The 17978-nt window shown below is 40.4% G+C and overlaps 1 protein-coding gene across 1 annotated transcript in view; it reads right to left on the minus strand.

The window, feature by feature from the left end:
- Positions 1 to 1052: 1052 nt before the first annotated feature.
- The window catches only part of ANO7 (anoctamin 7), a 105927-nt gene continuing 89001 nt past the window's right edge, over positions 1053 to 17978 (minus strand). The window contains exons 21-23 of the mRNA XM_075200858.1: positions 2393 to 2483; positions 1847 to 1966; positions 1053 to 1755 (exon numbers count right to left, since the gene is read on the minus strand). Coding sequence (XP_075056959.1) covers positions 1648 to 1755; positions 1847 to 1966; positions 2393 to 2483 — 319 coding nt within the window. The 3' untranslated portion in view covers positions 1053 to 1647. The remainder of the gene's footprint in view (positions 1756 to 1846; positions 1967 to 2392; positions 2484 to 17978) is intronic.

Genomic DNA, 17978 nt, shown 5'->3' on the forward strand with positions numbered 1-17978 from the left:
TTCCCCTATTTTTAATGTCCAAAAAACTGTATAGTGGTTATGGCACAATACAATGGCACTTTGGTGGTTGTAGTATAAAGACTGCAAATGAGTCCTCCACTCTTGGCACAAATGAGATTGTGAATTGTCCCAAGAGATAGCATAGGAGCAGGTTGGTTGTGAAGCTTTGTGTAGACCAGTCTGACACCCATGCTAGCTTTTCAAACAGTTTCTTATTAGGGGAACTCTCCACATTAGGGTTTACACAGCTGTGTAAACAAAAAACAAACACTAACGTGTGTACCTCTCTCCAATACTCGTGTCTTACGCCATCATACCTGCTCTTCGCTGCAGTGAGTCTGTCATTGCCCACGGACACTGTGGTTACTATGCTTGAGCGACTGCATAGTAAACCATCCAACAAAAGTCATCTGCAGCATTCACCGGCCTTCTATTTGTGCTGGCTTCAGCCCAATAAATAGGTAAATTTGATTTTTGTGAGGTTACTATAGAGGCACCAAAGTAGTCTAAAGAACCACTGTTTAGTAGACTTTCCTTTGTCAAGATTAACTCATCTTCAAAGAACATTTCACACCTGTTCTCCATACACCACATAGGACTGATGCCTCAGGGTAGAGACTCATGGCTTTCCTATTAATAAATAAGACTTAGAGGACTTATGGATCAGTGATCTAGCAGCACAGTTTCTGCCCCATGTTATCTAGCACTCCTATGTTTAAATACAGTATCCTGTAAAGCCACACTGACCAGGGACAGGAAGAACCTAGAGCCCCAAGACTTATCAGTATCAAATATACAAACATATATTTGTTGCCACAACAGTGCATTTTCTGCTTACATATTTAAGAATTATAAAGAAATGAAAGTTGCTCAATCAATTTATAGGCTATAGCAGGTGCGTGAGAGGGTGGGGCAAAAGGAACAAACACACAGAGAAATCCCCCAGCACACTGCTATAGCCAGCAACAGATTTGCTATTTCTACTGTAGATAAAAATGCTTATGTTTGACATATTTTTTATTATACCTTTATTTTCAAGATCAGTAGCTTAACAAATATAAACAAGGTCCATATTTATACACAGTGACTAAAAAAGAATTGTATCAAACCAAAAATATGATTCACAATATCAGTGAAACAATAAGGGTCATAAACATTGTAATCACCCGATTGATTTTGTTTAATTAGGGACAGGTGAAGATGAGAGTGAGGAGAGGGCTGTGTGGCAAACTGCTGGGGGATAGGGGGAGGGGGTTATAACTCAAGAGGACAGGTTTTAGGAGGGTTGGATTACCCCTCCAGTGATCTTTTCAGAACCATGAAGGGAATAATGCAAATAGACTACTGTGTCTTGGATTTATGAGAACGGGGAGCAGAACTTAAAAGAACTACCATGGATTTGTACTCCGTATAAATGGTATGCCAGCCCCTGTTGATAATGTGGACAGGAATTATAGGAGAATATATTAAAACGTTAAGGTTTAAAAAGACTTGACACCCACCACCAACCACAATTAGCCAGTTGACCAATGCAGTCCTCTGCAACTTCTGGTTAAGGAAGCAATTCATCTGGTGAGTTATGGAACTACGAGGTGATATTCACTCCTTATTGGTAATTTCCAGTTATAAATGCACACAAAGTGCATATTACTTCTGTTTAGGACGGAACCAAGGGACAGGACTACAATCAGCCTGGCGAGACTGTACATCTGCATGTGTTGTATTCATGCTAGTTTGCGCTCTAAAAGCCCATTCCTGTTGGTTGGAAAGAGACAGTATGGTTGACATTATCCACAGAATGCTATAACAGTGTGCATGTTTTTTCACATTAACCGTTACACATTACCTCATTTTCTGCCAATGCCTGCTTGGCCAGGTACCGCTCTCTCTTAACCTTTATCTCAATAGACTCTGGGATGTCTGGGACCAGGTGATCAATTAAGTGGCCAAGGAGAAACACAACATGCTGAAGAAAGAATGAGGACATAGAAACTATGATAGATGCCCATATGATATACATTTGGGTAAGTGGTAGGCATAGAGGCTAGTTTTTTAAAGGAGTTGTAAACCTGAGAATTGAGTTTGCATGACCTAATGGCATTTGAGCCAAGAATAAAATAAATATGATAGAAGTAAAAATTAGTTTACAGCAGGGCGAGAACACAATCCCTTTTTTAATGCACCATGTTTAGTAAAATAAATTAGGCTCAGTAGTTAACATTAGTTATCACTTTGCATAACATAAAATAAGGTAACACTGAACATAACTTCATTGTAATAATACTTACTTGAGTGATCTATGTTGATAGAGACTTACAGCAATGGTATAATATATGGAGTCCATGACTTTTGTCATAATCAGCATGTGCTGACAAAATTGTTAAGTACATACCTCAAATAAAATGACAAATGCCATTCGCAATGCCAACAGGGTCCAGAAATCGAGAGTCAAATTTCCTTCTGTGTCCCTTAATGCTCGATACCTGAACAAGTAAGTACAGTCATGTAGCAAATCTGATTAGCATTTGGCTCTAGGGTGATTTGAATGAAAGTCTCCATAGACTATAAGGTCAGCACTTAAGTTATCTGCCTGCCATAGGTTACACATATTAGATGAATTATACGTCCAATGTGGCATACATCATTTTATCTATTTTCCAGCCATGTATCTATAAACAATTGTAAAGTGAAGGCTACTGATGTTGGGGATAGTTAGAATTACTCACTCCACAGTAAATAAGCAAATCATAAGGAAGCAGTAATGTGACAAATAAAAATGTTAGTGGTGGCTTTAATTTCCAATATAATTAAAATATAAAAAGCTGTAGCACCAGTGGCATAGTGGAGAGTATATACGAGAGATGGAAGAGCTAAACCTACATACATATCATGGGATTTTGGGAAGACCACTCTGTTCTCAGTGGCCAGTCTCATGAGGAGAACCTGAGGATCCAAAAAAAATTGGGTATTAAAAAAAAAAAAAAAAAGAAAGAACCCTGCATTAACTGAATTAATACCACCCCAACCAAAAATGTGTATACACAAAAGCTATTCAACAAGTTTATTGCAGACCAATCATTATGTAGGGAAGGTGGAGATTCCTCATAGAATTAGAAGACTAGGGACCAGGACAAAGACACGTCAGCTGTCTGTTCTCCATCAATATGTAAGTAATGAAAAAGGAATTTTAGAACTACAAAAAATAAATAAAAATGTAGCACTGATTGTTTTAAAGTTTTGGGCACACGGAGTGATTCACATATTTGGAGGTGTGCATGCTACAATTGTAGATGCTCACAAGGAACACTGGGTTTTCATTACATTTATAGTTCTGTTATTTTAATAATCAGTTCTAAGACTGTACTGTTTTTCATTTAATTTATTTTTTCGAGACCACACTTACAAAACAGGACTGATCGAACAGAATGGCATTTCTTACAAATACACCACAGAATTTAATGATGGACTAAAGACAAAAAAATGGTTGAGATATTGTTGTATGGACAAATGTGTGCTGATTGATATTACTATTAATCCATTGTGTATATATCTAGTGGTGACTGTCAATCCATTGGAGCAGAGATCATCTATATATTGTGTGTTATTTAAGTACATTTTAAGGAGGTGGCCGATATCCTCTTATAGGTGGTCAACACTTACTTAGGAGCGCTGATAAAGTGTATGTTCATTTAGAGTACATACATGAGTACACATCTTTCTCTAGTACCCAATAGGAACGATAGGCAAACATTTTCATTGCTCCCCAGTGGTGATTGGCCCAATATCATAGTAGTGTGTACTCTGGAACGATAAACAATTATAGTTCCAGAGATATGAAATTGTTGATCAAGATTTTCAAACTGACTTGAAAATCTTGTTCAGCAATGGAACGATGTTGTTCCAATACTACAGTGTGTATGCACTCACAATCAGGCTCTCCATAGAGTTTACAGAGTCATGATATTGTCAGCCAATGGTTATGACAGATGAAGAGCACAGATCTGGTAAATCTTGTAAAATGTGTATAGTGTGTACATACGAATCGACATGCTGATCGGGACTTTATCTGTCGTTGGTAAAATTGTTACAGATAACACAAATCGGGCGAAAATTTCTGTAGCATGTACCTAGCCTAACTGACAGATTGGAAGGCTTGCTTTTTAAACATGTATTTTGTGAATCAGTGGATTCAAACAAACAAAGGGCTTGCCATCACAGCACCTCAAACTACTGGAATCTTGGATTTTTTAACTTAAACCATACTGACCTTAATATGTGATAGGCGCTTTAGCTGTCTAATGGAGTGAGGAGGTAAAAACTTTACTCTAAGAGCTGCAGAGGAATGCAGCTTACCACAAACCACCTTCATTGTTTGTAAGGGTGATATTGTATGATTATTGATTTAATATCTATCATGTATTAAGCTTTATAAACTAATATGTTATGTTATAACCTTAAAAAATTTCAGCAGATATTGTTAGAATTATTTAAGGTTGTGAAACTACATAGCAGGATGTTCCCATGAACAGAAACAGACCAAGGACACGCAGCAAAGCGAAACGTTCTTTATAGATAAAAGCCAAGAACTCAAAGCTGGGGGCAGCACAAGAATATTGGCAGAAAACCTGGAAAGAGATAATGCAGAAAGAAGAAAGAATTGTTTGAACTTTGATGGAAAACTGCCATATATATATATATATAATTGTTGATTGACTTGCTTTCATAATCTACGGTCTTATAATTGGTTAAGCATCTATACCCCTAAACGTTTAAGTATAAAGACACTGAAGCGGTCTCAATTTGGAACAGAATAAAAGCTGATCAGCATTATATCACAGGTGTTGTGTTTTTCTGTTCACCAGTCGACAGAAAATCAAGGAAGATCTGACTGACATTGAAGGTGATTGATAGAAGTATCGGTCAACCCGATACCCCAACATTTCTGGGGGCTCGTCCAGGATGCCCCAATATCTCTACACCTGACGCCAGACTCCACTGATGTCCAGAGAACTGCTGAATTAAATTCCGTACAGTGAGTAAGAAAAGAGTGTAGATTTCTACCTTCTTACTCTGTTCTGACTTTCCTTATACATGCAAAGAAATATTGTTGAGGTGATTAGAGGGTATTCCATGAACCAAATGTTCAGTCAGAGGAAAGGATAATGAAATTATAAATGTATGGATACTGTAGATTATGATGGATGTAGACAATTTGAATTAGAAGATAACAAGAGGGGTGTATGTAAGAATTGTACCTGCTGCATTGTTCTGAGAAAATATTCAGGTTGCAAGGGACCTTGACTAGAGGGTGTTACAACTACAAATGCATGTTACGGTTTTGTGAGTAATGAATATATACTATATTGTACGTTAGGGTGTCATTATTTTGTGGTCCGTATAAGTATTACTTGATTCAAATGTTACCAGATTATAAAACTATATGTCCATACACGGACTTGAGAGGAAGGATTGGATCAGCCATAAGTGCCAGCCTTTTAATCAAAAGCCGATAAAACTCATATCTGGTGTTCCTAGTGCAGACTAGGAGGTAAAGGATTAAAGACACTTGTAGTCTGTACAAAAGGGGAAAATGATATTGCCTTATTCTGCTTACAGGACATTGTATCCCAGATACTGACAGTACTGTGACCAGTAACCCAGTAATGGGTGCACAGAACAGCAAGATGCCTACTATAGGTAAACCTATGGATATAATGAGGGAGAGAAAAGGTAGTAAAGCTCTTAAAAGATTCAGAAAGTACTCGAGAGCAGGATTTCAGGATTTCCCCCAGAAGGGACATTAGACTTGGAGAAATGGTCTCTGTTTTATTTGAATAATAAAGAATGGATAAAAAGGCTTGGCTATGAAGATGAGGCTTGGCTATGAAGATCAGGTCAATATGTGAATATGCTAAATGCATGAGAAGATGAATGATATAATGAATCAAGTAGGTTGTGTACTATAAATGTATGTTTGATGCTGTGCGGCTGAAAGAGTGAAATGTACCTGCCCCCTTTATTCTGTGTAAAAAGATTTCAGTGTGTTGAGATAAGAAGGACCCTGTATTTTGTTATCTGACAATGTATGTAACATTGATAAAATGGTTCTTTGAGTATGCTTCAATAATTCAAGAGTAACTAAAATGTGTCCAGAGGGGAGAGTGGTAATATATTGAAGCTGACTTGTATTTAGTCTAATGCTGGGACTTGTAGTTCCACAGCAGTAGGCTGGAAGATATCAGTTAATTTTTCTTCCTGTATGTGAGTTTTGTCTGTCTTACTGCATGTGAGGGAGATCTGTGTTGGTCTGTCGACCGTTTTAAATAATACATGTTTCAAGGTTGAAAAAGTTGTATATTTGTAAATGTAATGCCTGCATTGCTTAATTGTAAGCTTTTGAAGAGATGCAAAAGAAGTTTTAAAATCTGCACGATTCAGTGGACGGACAAAACTGTAAATAATGTACAGATAGTGTCAGAAGAAAACACTGACCTCCAGCTGGCTGGGATCCAACAAGCAGTTTCTGTATTTGATCAAAATAATTTTGTTTCTGAAGTTGAGCAAAAAAATCTCTCTCTTTAATGAAGTTGAGAATTGTGGGAGTGAGCTTTTACATGCAGATATTACAAGCGGTTTTAATATGTGTGAAAACGGCGCTGATGAATGTTCTCAGAATTCAGGAGGGTTTGTTATGCCCATAAAGAAATATTACAAGATAAAACGCCGTCTGTGAGCGAGACTTGAACAAATGAATATATTTGCACTTTCGACACGGAAATTACAGAATCTGTAAATGTGTGAATATTTGGTGATCAGAGATTTTGTTGAGAAGTGATTTGTAGACACAATGCAAGGTGTCTAAACGAGAGAACTCCGATTTATGAAAGAAGAAGTGTTGCTTTCAAAATGACTGAATGCCTGGAACCTTTTGAGAACCAGTTCATTGAATGTTTGAAAACCTGGAAAACACATTAGGGTCATTCAAGGGGCCTGTACTAGGTGATTATGAGAAAGGAGTGGCTTTGGAAACTCGCCCAAGTCTCGTCACTTTGACATTCCCTGTTTGTGAGATTAGGGACTGCCACATTGTGGAAATCATGTTTTCATAACATGGAACGCATAGCGTCACAGTTAAGCTACACAGAGAAACATGTAAGCAAGTGTCTTATTAGCAGCTGTTCACTGCACAAAAGTGTTTACTGGTTACCTGATAATGGTGTATTGATCCTGACAAGCATGTTACAGTTACTGTAATCTAATGAATAAACGTTAATCACTATGTAAATGTTTTTTTCTCTTCACAGAAGGTCTCCAGCTACAGAGAAAGACCCTTTAGGCAATCTAGATTGAATTTATCCAACTTCCAATGAATTGAAGTTTGCAATATGTTTTGGTCCACAGCTACAACATACATAAGTAAAAACTAGTGAAGGATTTAAATAACGTAGACTCTGCTGAGTAATGATTACTGTGTTTTGGAAAGAGATATTAGACTTTATGAGCTATTCGCATAGCAAATGCATGAACTAGGTGGTTTTCCTGTATGTCGTAGAAGGTCAGAAGGTATGTTTTTAAAGAGAAAACAAGAAATGGACTAACAGTTGCATATGAAATAGTTTTTGGGTTTGTCTTTGTTTTGTTTTTTTGTAACCAAATTTTATATTAGATGGTTTGAAAGAAAGTAATGCAATGTAATGTCAAATTATGGTAGATAACAAAAGGTTTTTATTTTTATCCTCATAACAGTTTTGAGTCAATCAATGTTGTAAACACATTCACTGCCCTTATTTACTGTGCTATAATCGTCATATACTGCAAGTACTTATTTGTATCTTGGATATGGGAATGCATTGTTGGGAATTCAAAGTCTTAATGCATTTATGTACAATGATCCGTGCTTCTGCATTAGCATTTCTGGATGATAGTAAGCCATTTACACTCTCCGCTGACCAGAACCAAATGTTTAACCAATTTTAAGCTAAAGTAACTTCAACACCAGCACTGGCTTTGCCAGATTATGACAGAGCTACTCAAGCACATGAAGATGAAGGTTTCACTCAAGATAATGCCCAACATCGCAGACTGTTTAAGACTAGATTCCTTAATGGCCTTTCTGAAACATATCTTAAACAATTGTTCCTTATAAGACCAGAAGCAGCGACAATGGGAAAACAATCCATGCTCCAAGTCCTGGAAGGTATAGAAGACCGGGAAAAGGAGAAGCAGAGGAAAGCCAAAGATAAGTCCCAAACTCAGAGAATTATCGTTCATGTGGTCTAAGAAAATCAAAACTGGAAGGTTCAAACAGACAAGAGGTGCACCTAAGCAACAAATAAAGGAAAAAGGAAACATGACTGTTTGCATTTTTCATTTCTTCCAAAGAGGGCACATGAAAAGATATTGCATTAAGCATAAGAAATGACTTGAAAGAAGAAATCAACAAGTTACAGACCAACAACCCACATAGGAAATTGGCACTCCAACGTACCTCCGGCTCACAAATAACCAAACTCTGAAAGATGACTTGACTAAAGGCCTAGTGAATGTCATATTACCGAATGGTCAAGAATGTCAGTGTCTAATTGATACTAGAGCAAACTGCACTGTATTAAGTAAACAGGAGGTACCTCAACAACTATTAAACAAAAATTGATTTACCTGCTACAGGCCTGCAGGAAAAGAAGTAAAATTAACAGAAAGTAAACTAGTCACACTTAGTAGGTGAACAGAAAATTGAAGTATCAATACAATTTTTCACTTCCTCATCTTGGGCCTGATTCATTAAGGATCTAAACTTGAGATACTTCTTATTTCAGTCTCCTGGACAAAACCATGTTACAATGCAAGGGGTGCAAATTAGTATTCTGTTTTGCACATAAGTTAAATACTGACTGTTTTTTCATGTAGCACACAAATGCTTGATAGCTTATTTGTACACTGAAATTTAAAGTTGATATTTGTGTTACACATGAAAAAACAGTCAGTATTTAACTTATGTGCAAAACAGAAAGCTAATTTGCACCCCTTGCATAGTAACATGGTTTTGTCCAGGAGACTGAAAAAAGAAGTTTCTCAAGTTAAGATCCTTAATGAATCAGGCCCCTTGTCCCTATAATCTGTTGGGAGCAGATGTACTTTCAAAGATACAAGCCAGTATCAAATACACCAAAAATGGAGTAAAACTCACTAGTCAACTCCCATCTCCAGTCCAAGAGGAGCTTACAGCAGCAATCTACATGCTAGAGCAGATTAGCACATGTCAAAAAGGATAAGACTGTTAATCTACCAGATTAACTGAACATAGTACCAGATAATTTATGGTCCAAAGGAAAACAGGATGTGGGTACACTTAAAGTAAGTCCTGTAAAACTGACACTAAACTAGGAACACATCCTGTCTCAATTAAACAGTATCCACTTGCTGTAGCTCAAACCAAACCAATCTCAGAACAAATACAAAGATACCTACAAATAGGGGTGTTAAGATAATGTCGCTCTCCTTATAGCACACACCTATTCCCAGTGAAGAAAATGAGATGTCGGACAAGGGGTGCAATACCGGATGGTACATGACCTAACAGAGATCAACAAAAGATTATTGATCAACACTCCCATTGTGCCCAACCCCCACACTTTGCTTTATCAGCTACCTCCAAATGCAAAATGGTTCTCAGTAATAGAATTGGTAAACGCTTTCTTCTTAGTCCCCATTACTTTTTCTAGCCTTCAGCCATGATGGAAACCAATACGCATGGACAAGACTCCCTCAAGGAGGAGCCACCAGCCCATCAGAAATTTCAGAGGCAATGGCACCAATTCTTCAAGGATGGAGGCCTATTAATCCAACTACTCAACTTATCCAATATGTGGATGATCTCATGGTGGCTGCAGAAACTGAATAATGCAAAGCAGAAACCCTGTCATTACTATGATTCCTGGCCGGACAAGACTGCAGAATATCACCAAGCAAGTTGCAACTAGTACAGGAAAAATATTTTTGGGACATTGTATCTCTGCAGGAGCAAGACATCTTACAACTGAAAGAGTTAAAGTTATACAAAAGACTTGAAGACACCAAAGACAGTCAAAGAAATCAGAGCCTTTTTGGGGCTCATAGGGTATTGCAGAGAGTGGATTCCCTCAGCTTTAAGTCTTATGCAACTATTGTATGAATGCTTGAGGAAACAACAGGGAACAGAACTGCTCAATATAACTGAAATAGAGAAAGCAGAACAAGCCTTGAAACACGCCATCTCTACTGCACCAGCACTTGGACTACCAGACTAACTGAAACCATTCACATTGTTCTCCCATGAGCAGTCAGGACATGCTCTAGGGGTCCTCACACAGAAACATGGAACAAAACAAAAAGCCACTGGCCTATTATTCGGCACAACTCGACCCAGTTATAAGAGGCTTTCCATCCTGTATAAAAGCAGTAATACTATAGAAAATCGTAGTCGATATGGTATTGGACCATACACTTGTTATTCAAGTTCCACATACAGTCACAGAAATTCTCAATTAAGCAAGGACAAAACATTAGTCTGCAGCTAGACTAAATATGAGGTAGCCTTGCTTAGCGCCTCACACGTAACAATTACCAGATGCACAATCCTCAATCCAGCAACCCTGCTCCCCATTGATGTTTCAGAACAGGGGAGTAAGGGGAGTCACAAAGAAGATGAATCATCAGACAGGGGATATGAGGACTTGAGTGAAGCATCTGAAGAATAAACTGAATACACAAAAACAGAAAACTTTTTTTCTGATCATTATTGTATTTTACTCATGCAATTAGAGGCTTTGGGCCTAACATACATGATACACCACTCCCTGATGCCGACATAGATCTATATGTAGATGGCTCACACTACTACATAAAAGGCACACCGTATACAGGGTGTGCTGTAACCACACACAGAAATAGTGATTCAACAGACTCTACCGAGTCACGTCAGCACAAGAAGCTGAACTGAAGGCCCCGACACTTGCATGCATATATGTAGAAGGACAAAGATTAAACATTTACACTGATTCAGGTTATGCGTTTGAAATTGCGCATGATTATTGCACCATATAGAAAAAAATAGGGACTTTATGGGTTCAGAAAGCAAACCAGTCAACATGCTGAACATATCAGGGCACTGTTCACCGCATTCCAGCTGCCCTCCAAACTGTCAATGATGAAGGTGAAGGCGCACACACAGACACACTACCCCCGAAGCTAAGGGAAATAGACTGGTAGACCAGGCTGCACGAGAACCCACCATAGCCCCAGTCCACAAGGGGAGTCTATTTACATGGTGACACCCTGACCCCAAGTTTGACCAAACCACACTCCAACCTATGCAGAGACAAGCAACAATGAGAAAAAGACTTGGGCAAAGCATGGAGCACTAGAAGTGCAAGGAGTGGTGTAAAGGTCAGCGTTTGTGTCTGCCAAAAACACTTTATCCCATTATGGCCACTATAGCACACGGGAAAGTGCATCTGGGGAAAGATGCTATGGTTGTACTCAGTAACAGGTTATGGATAGCACCAGGGTTTGCCCAAGCAGTGTAGGCATTAGTGGCTGGTTGCTTAATCTGTGCACAAAACAACCTGGGTAGTTATGTCCCAACTCCACGGAAAAGCACACCCCAGACACAGTATCCCTATAAAAAGGATTCAGATAGATTTTATTCAGCTTCCCAAATGCTCAGGGTATGAAAATGTACTTGCGTGTATGTGGACCTTTTCAGTCGCTAGTTGGAGACGTGAGCATGCAGAAAAGCAAATGCAGATAATAATGGCTGAAATAGGCCTGCCATGGATCTCAAGTTTACCTATGGCCCTGCACTCCGTAAGAAACACTCATAGGAAAGACACAGGTTTAACACCATATGAGATTTTGTTTGGCACAGGACACAGAACAGGCTGTTATTTTCCACAGCAACTACGGCATGTACATGGTGATTTGTTGAACTATGTTGCCTTATTACAGAAACAACTAACTGAAGTATATGGTCAAGTGTTTCCTTCCATTGTCGGTACCTGTATCAAAATTAGGGTCTGTAGACTGCAACCTGGGGACTGGGTAGTCGTGAGAAAGGACGTCAGGAGAAGTCTTGAACCCAGATACAAGGGTCCTTATAAAGTCCTGTTGATGACTCCCATAGCCGTGAAAGTACAGGAGGAAAAAAAAAAAAAAGACACCTGGATTCACGCATCACATTGCAAAGTCTTAAAATCGGGGAAGTCTTGTTCTGATAAATAGAAATGTACTGTCTTGTGGTATTGATATGTCTTGCCAGAATAGTTGTGACTGAAGTAGGGATCAAGGCCTCCCTAACCCAGTGTGAAACAGACAGATAAGTGACAAATTGTCTATGCCACTGTGAGAAACATAAGGGGAAGGAGTGCTCAACAATCTGCACTCATAGGAGAGTAAACTCTGCCAATGAGGCTATGCATCCACACAAAGGCATTTTCAAAGTGGTCAGTAATGATTCATTTTGGATATTGGGAACATTGGCATTAGTAGCAAAGGGTTTGACAATCCTGTTGATCGTATATGTGGTAGTAAAAATTGTTATATGGCTGATTAAGAAATTACTGACACTTTATTGTTGTTCCTGAAGGAAAAATAGTGAGCTTCCTGAACCAGTAATGATCACTGAAATGTCTACAAGTTTAATGCCTGAGACAAACAGTGAACATTATGAACAATGGTCAGCAATCAAACCAAAAAACCGCAGTCTGCAACAAGAGATTGACAGTGACCATCGAGAAACCAGAATGAAGATTTATATCCTTTTTGTGGTAGAATTTATGGGAATCCTAGGGCAGGCGTGGACCCCGGGTCAGATACTAAGTTGGTTAAAAAAAAACCTATGAACAGAATTGGCAGATAATTGTGGAATGGAATTGAAAAATGGATTATCACATCATTAGTGGGACATATTTGTTAATGGATCTTATTCCATGAAGAAAGCAATGAATATCTTGATTCAACCATTGTTACTAATCCTTCTTGCATTAACTATAATATGGAACGGTTACCCAACAAGTAATACAAGGAAACTTCTAAATAGATATCAGCAAAGTATTCCGCTCTATACACCTAGATAAGACATTAAATAGGGAAAGAGGAGTTATGGTGATAAAGATACCAGGGAATACGTGCTGAATGAATTATTCTACCTATATGGGGTCCTTAAGATACCACATAGTGTAAAGGTAAGTGCTAACTGTCTTCTGCTGATTTTAACCATGACTGATAGGTAGAAGTTAGAAGATATTTAATCAGAAGAGGGGAGTGTAAGGGTAACATTTTATGATTATTGATTTAATATCTATCATGTATTAAGCTTTAAAAACTAATATGTTATGCTATAATCTTAAGAAATTTCAGCAGATATTGTAATAATTATTCAAGGTTGTGAAACTACATAGCAGGATGTTCCCATGAACAGAAACAGACCAAGGACACGCAGCAAAGCGAAACGTTCTTTATAGATAAAAGTCAAGAACTCAAAGCTGGGGGCAGCTCAAGAATATCGGCAGAAAACCTGGAAAGAGATAGCGCAGAAAGAAAGAATTGTTTGAACTTTGATGGAAAACTGCAATACATATAATTGTTGATTGACTTACTTTCATAATCTACGGTCTTATAATTTGTTAAGCATCTATACCCATAAACTTTTATGTATAAATAAAGACACTGAAGTGGTCTCAATTTGGAACAGAATAAAAGTTGCTCAGCATTATATCATACAGGTGTTGAGTGTTTTTCTGTTTGCCAGTCAACTGAAAAATCAAGGAAGATCTGACGGACATTGAAGGTGACTGATAGAAGTATCGGTGAACCCCAATACCCCAACATGTTCATATATGGAAGTTAATTTTGGGCTGTAGCAGTCCTTTAAAGTTACCACTAATGTTTGTAAATGTTTTATGAATTCCTCATCTGATTTCTTTCTTTCTGTATATACTTTATTCTTCACAAATACAACACATTAAAGAAGTAAATTGTAATTTATCATGTTGATATTTTGTGATATATTACTACAACCAGCAGTAATATCTGAAAAGAGGATTTATATACTTACGTTAAATCCGTTTCTCAGATTCCGTCTGGGGGACACTGCTTACCATGGGGTGTGAAGGGGAGCATGGGAGTTGGCACCTAGCTAGTTAATTTCTAGCATTGCTGACAGACCCCTCCCCTCCCCTCTACATACCCCCGCCTCTTCCTCCTCAGTTAATTCAAAAAGCCCCAAGGAGAAAGGTCAATCAAACAAGAGCATACAGAGGAAAGGCAGAAGGGAGGGATCGCAGTGTCCCCCAGACGGAATCAGAGAAACGGATTTAACGTAAGTATATAAATCCTCTTTTCTCTTTCATCCAGTCTGGGGGACACTGCTTACCATGGGGACGTTCTAAAGCAGCCCCCTAAGGGTGGGACCGCTCTGAAAACCCCGCTCGTAGAGCACTACGAGCGAAATCTGCATCTGCGGATGCAAATATATTAAATTGATAGAATTTGGTAAATGTATGGACAGAAGACCAGGTGGCTGCCCTGCAAAGCTGGTCAGCAGAAGCCCCATTTCTTGCTGCCCACAACGCCCCTACCGATCTGGTGGAATGGGCCGTAAGTCTCTCCGGCACAGGCAGGTTAGCTGTCATGTAAGCCTGCCTAATAGTTGCCGTAATCCATCTTGCAATGGACTGTTTAGAGGCTGGCCAGCCTCTTTTGTTAGAATCATATAGGACAAAACAGAGAATCGGTTCGTCTAATCTGAGATGTTCTTTTGACATAAATATGGAGAGCCCTAACCACATCTAACTTTTTCATAGACTGCCGATCAGAGTGAGAAGAAGATGAAAAAAACGGAACTACAATTTCCTCGTTCAAATGGAAAGAGGACACCACTTTTGGAACAAAGGAGGGGAGTGTTCTCAGAACCGCTCTGTCCTCATGAAAAACCATATGGCTCCCGGCAAGACAGAGCTCCCAATTCCGATACCCTATGTGCTGATGCAATTGCTAAAAGAAAAACAACCTTCCAGGTCAAACACCTAAAATCTGCCTCAGGTAGGGGTTCAAAGGGAGGCCCTTTAAGCATGTCCAGTACCAGGTTAAGATCCCATGGTGCTGTAGGTGGAACATAGGGAGGTTGAATATGTAAGACTCCCTGAAGAAAAGTCTTGATATCTGGTAACTCCGCTAATTTCCGATGAAAAAAGACTGACAGAGCTGATACCTGAACCTTTAGGCAACCTAAACGAAGGCCTGTTTCCAGCCCATGCTGAAGAAAAGCCAATAAGCGAGGGAGACTGAAGGAAGACGTGTGATATGACCTATTTTCACAGCATCTGATATAGGTTCTCCAAATCTGCTGATAGATGCGAGCCGAAACTGGTTTTCGAGCTTGCATCATAGTGTTAACTACACTAGACGAAAAACCCCTAGCCCTCCAGAGGCTGGCTTCAACATCCATGCCATTAAACTGAGCTGAGGAAAATTCTGGTAACTGAAGGTAAATTGAAGGAGGTCGTCTGGTGGCGGAAGACAAAATCCTTATCTTATCGGAAGACCCTCTTGCCTTACTCGTCTGAGCATGCGAGGAAGCATGGGCATCGGAGGAACCAGGTATCCCAACCTGAGCTCCCATGACATCGTCATTTCGTTCACTGCCACCACTAAGGGATCTCTTGCCCTTGCTAAAAACCTGTGAACCTTCTTGTTGTGTCTGGAGGCCATGAGATCTATATCCGGAAGACCCCACCTCTGAACTAGAGACTGAAATACATCCAGATGGAGTAACCACTCCCCCGGCATCATTTGATTTCGACTTAGATAGTCGGCCTCCTAACCCCTTATTCTTGGAATGAATACTGCCGAAACCTATTGTTCTGTCCAACAAAAAATCTGAGCTGCAATTTTCATTGCGGCTGCACTCCTGGTTCTTCCCTGCCTGTTGACATATGCCACAGCCGTGGCATTGTCGGACTGAATTCTGACAGGGTGGCCCTAAAGGAGGGACTGGGCCCCCCAAAGGGCTAAAGGAATTGCCTACAACTGTAACACATTTATTGGTAAGGCTGATTCCTGGACCGACCAAGGTCCCTGGAGCCGGAGGAGCAATATTACCATCCCCCAACCTCTCTGGTAATGGGAGGACCCCACTGTGAATCTTGGACTGCAAATGACTCTTTGTAAAAGAAGAGAGGCAACACAGACTTGTATTGCCTGACTTCCTGATCGCTCTCGGGGTAGAGGTGTAACAAAAAAACAATGTGGTACCGGACCCAGCAGGTCTAACATGTACCCCCCTGCTATAATACCCCAAATCCAAGTGCCTTGGGATGACCATGCCCACTGTTCCCGAACAGAGACAGACGTCACCCCCTGTGGCGCCACCTCTGGCAGAGTAGAGTGGTCGTCAGGACGCAGGCTTCTCCTGTGTCCTAGAGGCCTGGCGCCTAGCCGCAAATGAGGATCTACCCTGACTGAGGAGCCTCGAACATTTGGCTGTCTACCTCTAAATGACTGTCCTCTAGGCCAGGAGTTCCCTCTAAAGGGCTGACGAAAGGAGCTGACCCGAGAAGTCCTGCCCCTACCTGAGAATACCAGCAAAGAAGTGCTTTTGCCCCCTGTTGCCTGGGAAATCATAGTATCCAATTCCGGCCCGAACAACCCTGCTGCTGAAAAAGGAATGGATTCAACGGACTTCTTTGATTCCGAATCTCCTTCCCAGGGTTTCAGCCATAACGTTCTTCTTGCTGAAATGGATGCAGCCTGAATAGAGGAGGACACAGACGCTGAGCTCTGAGCCGCCTCATAAAAGGTACCCCGATGCCTCTTTCAGATGCAAAGCCAGGGGAAGTAACTCCGAGTCCTGTAAGGCCTCTGCCAGTTGTTCTGCCCATGTCTCCATGGCTGTAGCAACCCAAGCTGAAGCAAATGTGGGTCTAAAGGAAGAACCCGCAGCCACAAATATAGATTTTAGCTGGGATTCCACCCTGCGATCATTGACATCTTGCAGAGTTGCCGAACCTGGGATTGGTAGTAAAGTGTGTCTGGCCAAACGGGCTACTGGAATATCTACCTTAGAAATACTCTCCCAGCGGGCCATATCTTCCTCCTGTAATGGATACAGGGAAGAGAACTTTCTGGGAACAGAGAACCTTCTTCTATCAGGCTGTTTCCAGGCTCCCTCTGCAATATCTCTGAGTTCTACCGAAAGGGGAAACGAATAGCTTTCCTTTTGGCCTTCTTAAAGAGCCTTATGTCTCTAGGAGTAGGATCCTCCGGTTCAGGGAGGTCAAACGCCTCTCCTACCGCTAAAACCAAATCATTAACAAAATGGCTTTTAGGGTCTTCTTCCTGCACCAAAGGTTGCCCCTGGTCAGGATCAGAATATACTTCCCCCTCCTCCTCAGAAACCCCCTCCGGGTCTGAAAGGACCATAAGGATATTAGTGGGTCTAGGCCTCTTCCTCTTAGCAGGCGGGATGTTTGGGGATTCAAGTAACTGGTTTAGTTTATCCAAACCCTTAATAAAAGCTGCGGACCATGCCGGTTCTGAGGGAACAGGGGCCTGGTCTGTAAGCAATGAGGAAGGTCCTGGCATAGACTCTTCAAAGGAACCTGTGGCAGCAGGAAGGCCCAAAGGCGTACTAGCACTATTAGCCACCGCGGCTGCCACAGTATACATCAGCTGATTGGACTGTGACACCATCTGTGCTAGAGAGGAAACCGACTGTGTCAGGGAGGCCACCCAGGCCGGTTTCTCCGTCAGTGGGGCTGCCACAAGCTGGGATTGCTTAGGGGGACCCCCTGCATCGCAGACAGGACATAGAGTCAACGGGTCCCTCTGCCCACTAGGTAATTTTGCATTACATTTTGAACAAGTGAAACACTTTACTTTAGGGTGCTTTCCTTTATCTGTCATTTTACAAAGGAAGGCACACCAACATACAGACTTAAATT

Source organism: Mixophyes fleayi, chromosome 3 (assembly GCF_038048845.1).
Source record: "Mixophyes fleayi isolate aMixFle1 chromosome 3, aMixFle1.hap1, whole genome shotgun sequence".
Lineage (NCBI taxonomy): Eukaryota > Metazoa > Chordata > Amphibia > Anura > Limnodynastidae > Mixophyes > Mixophyes fleayi.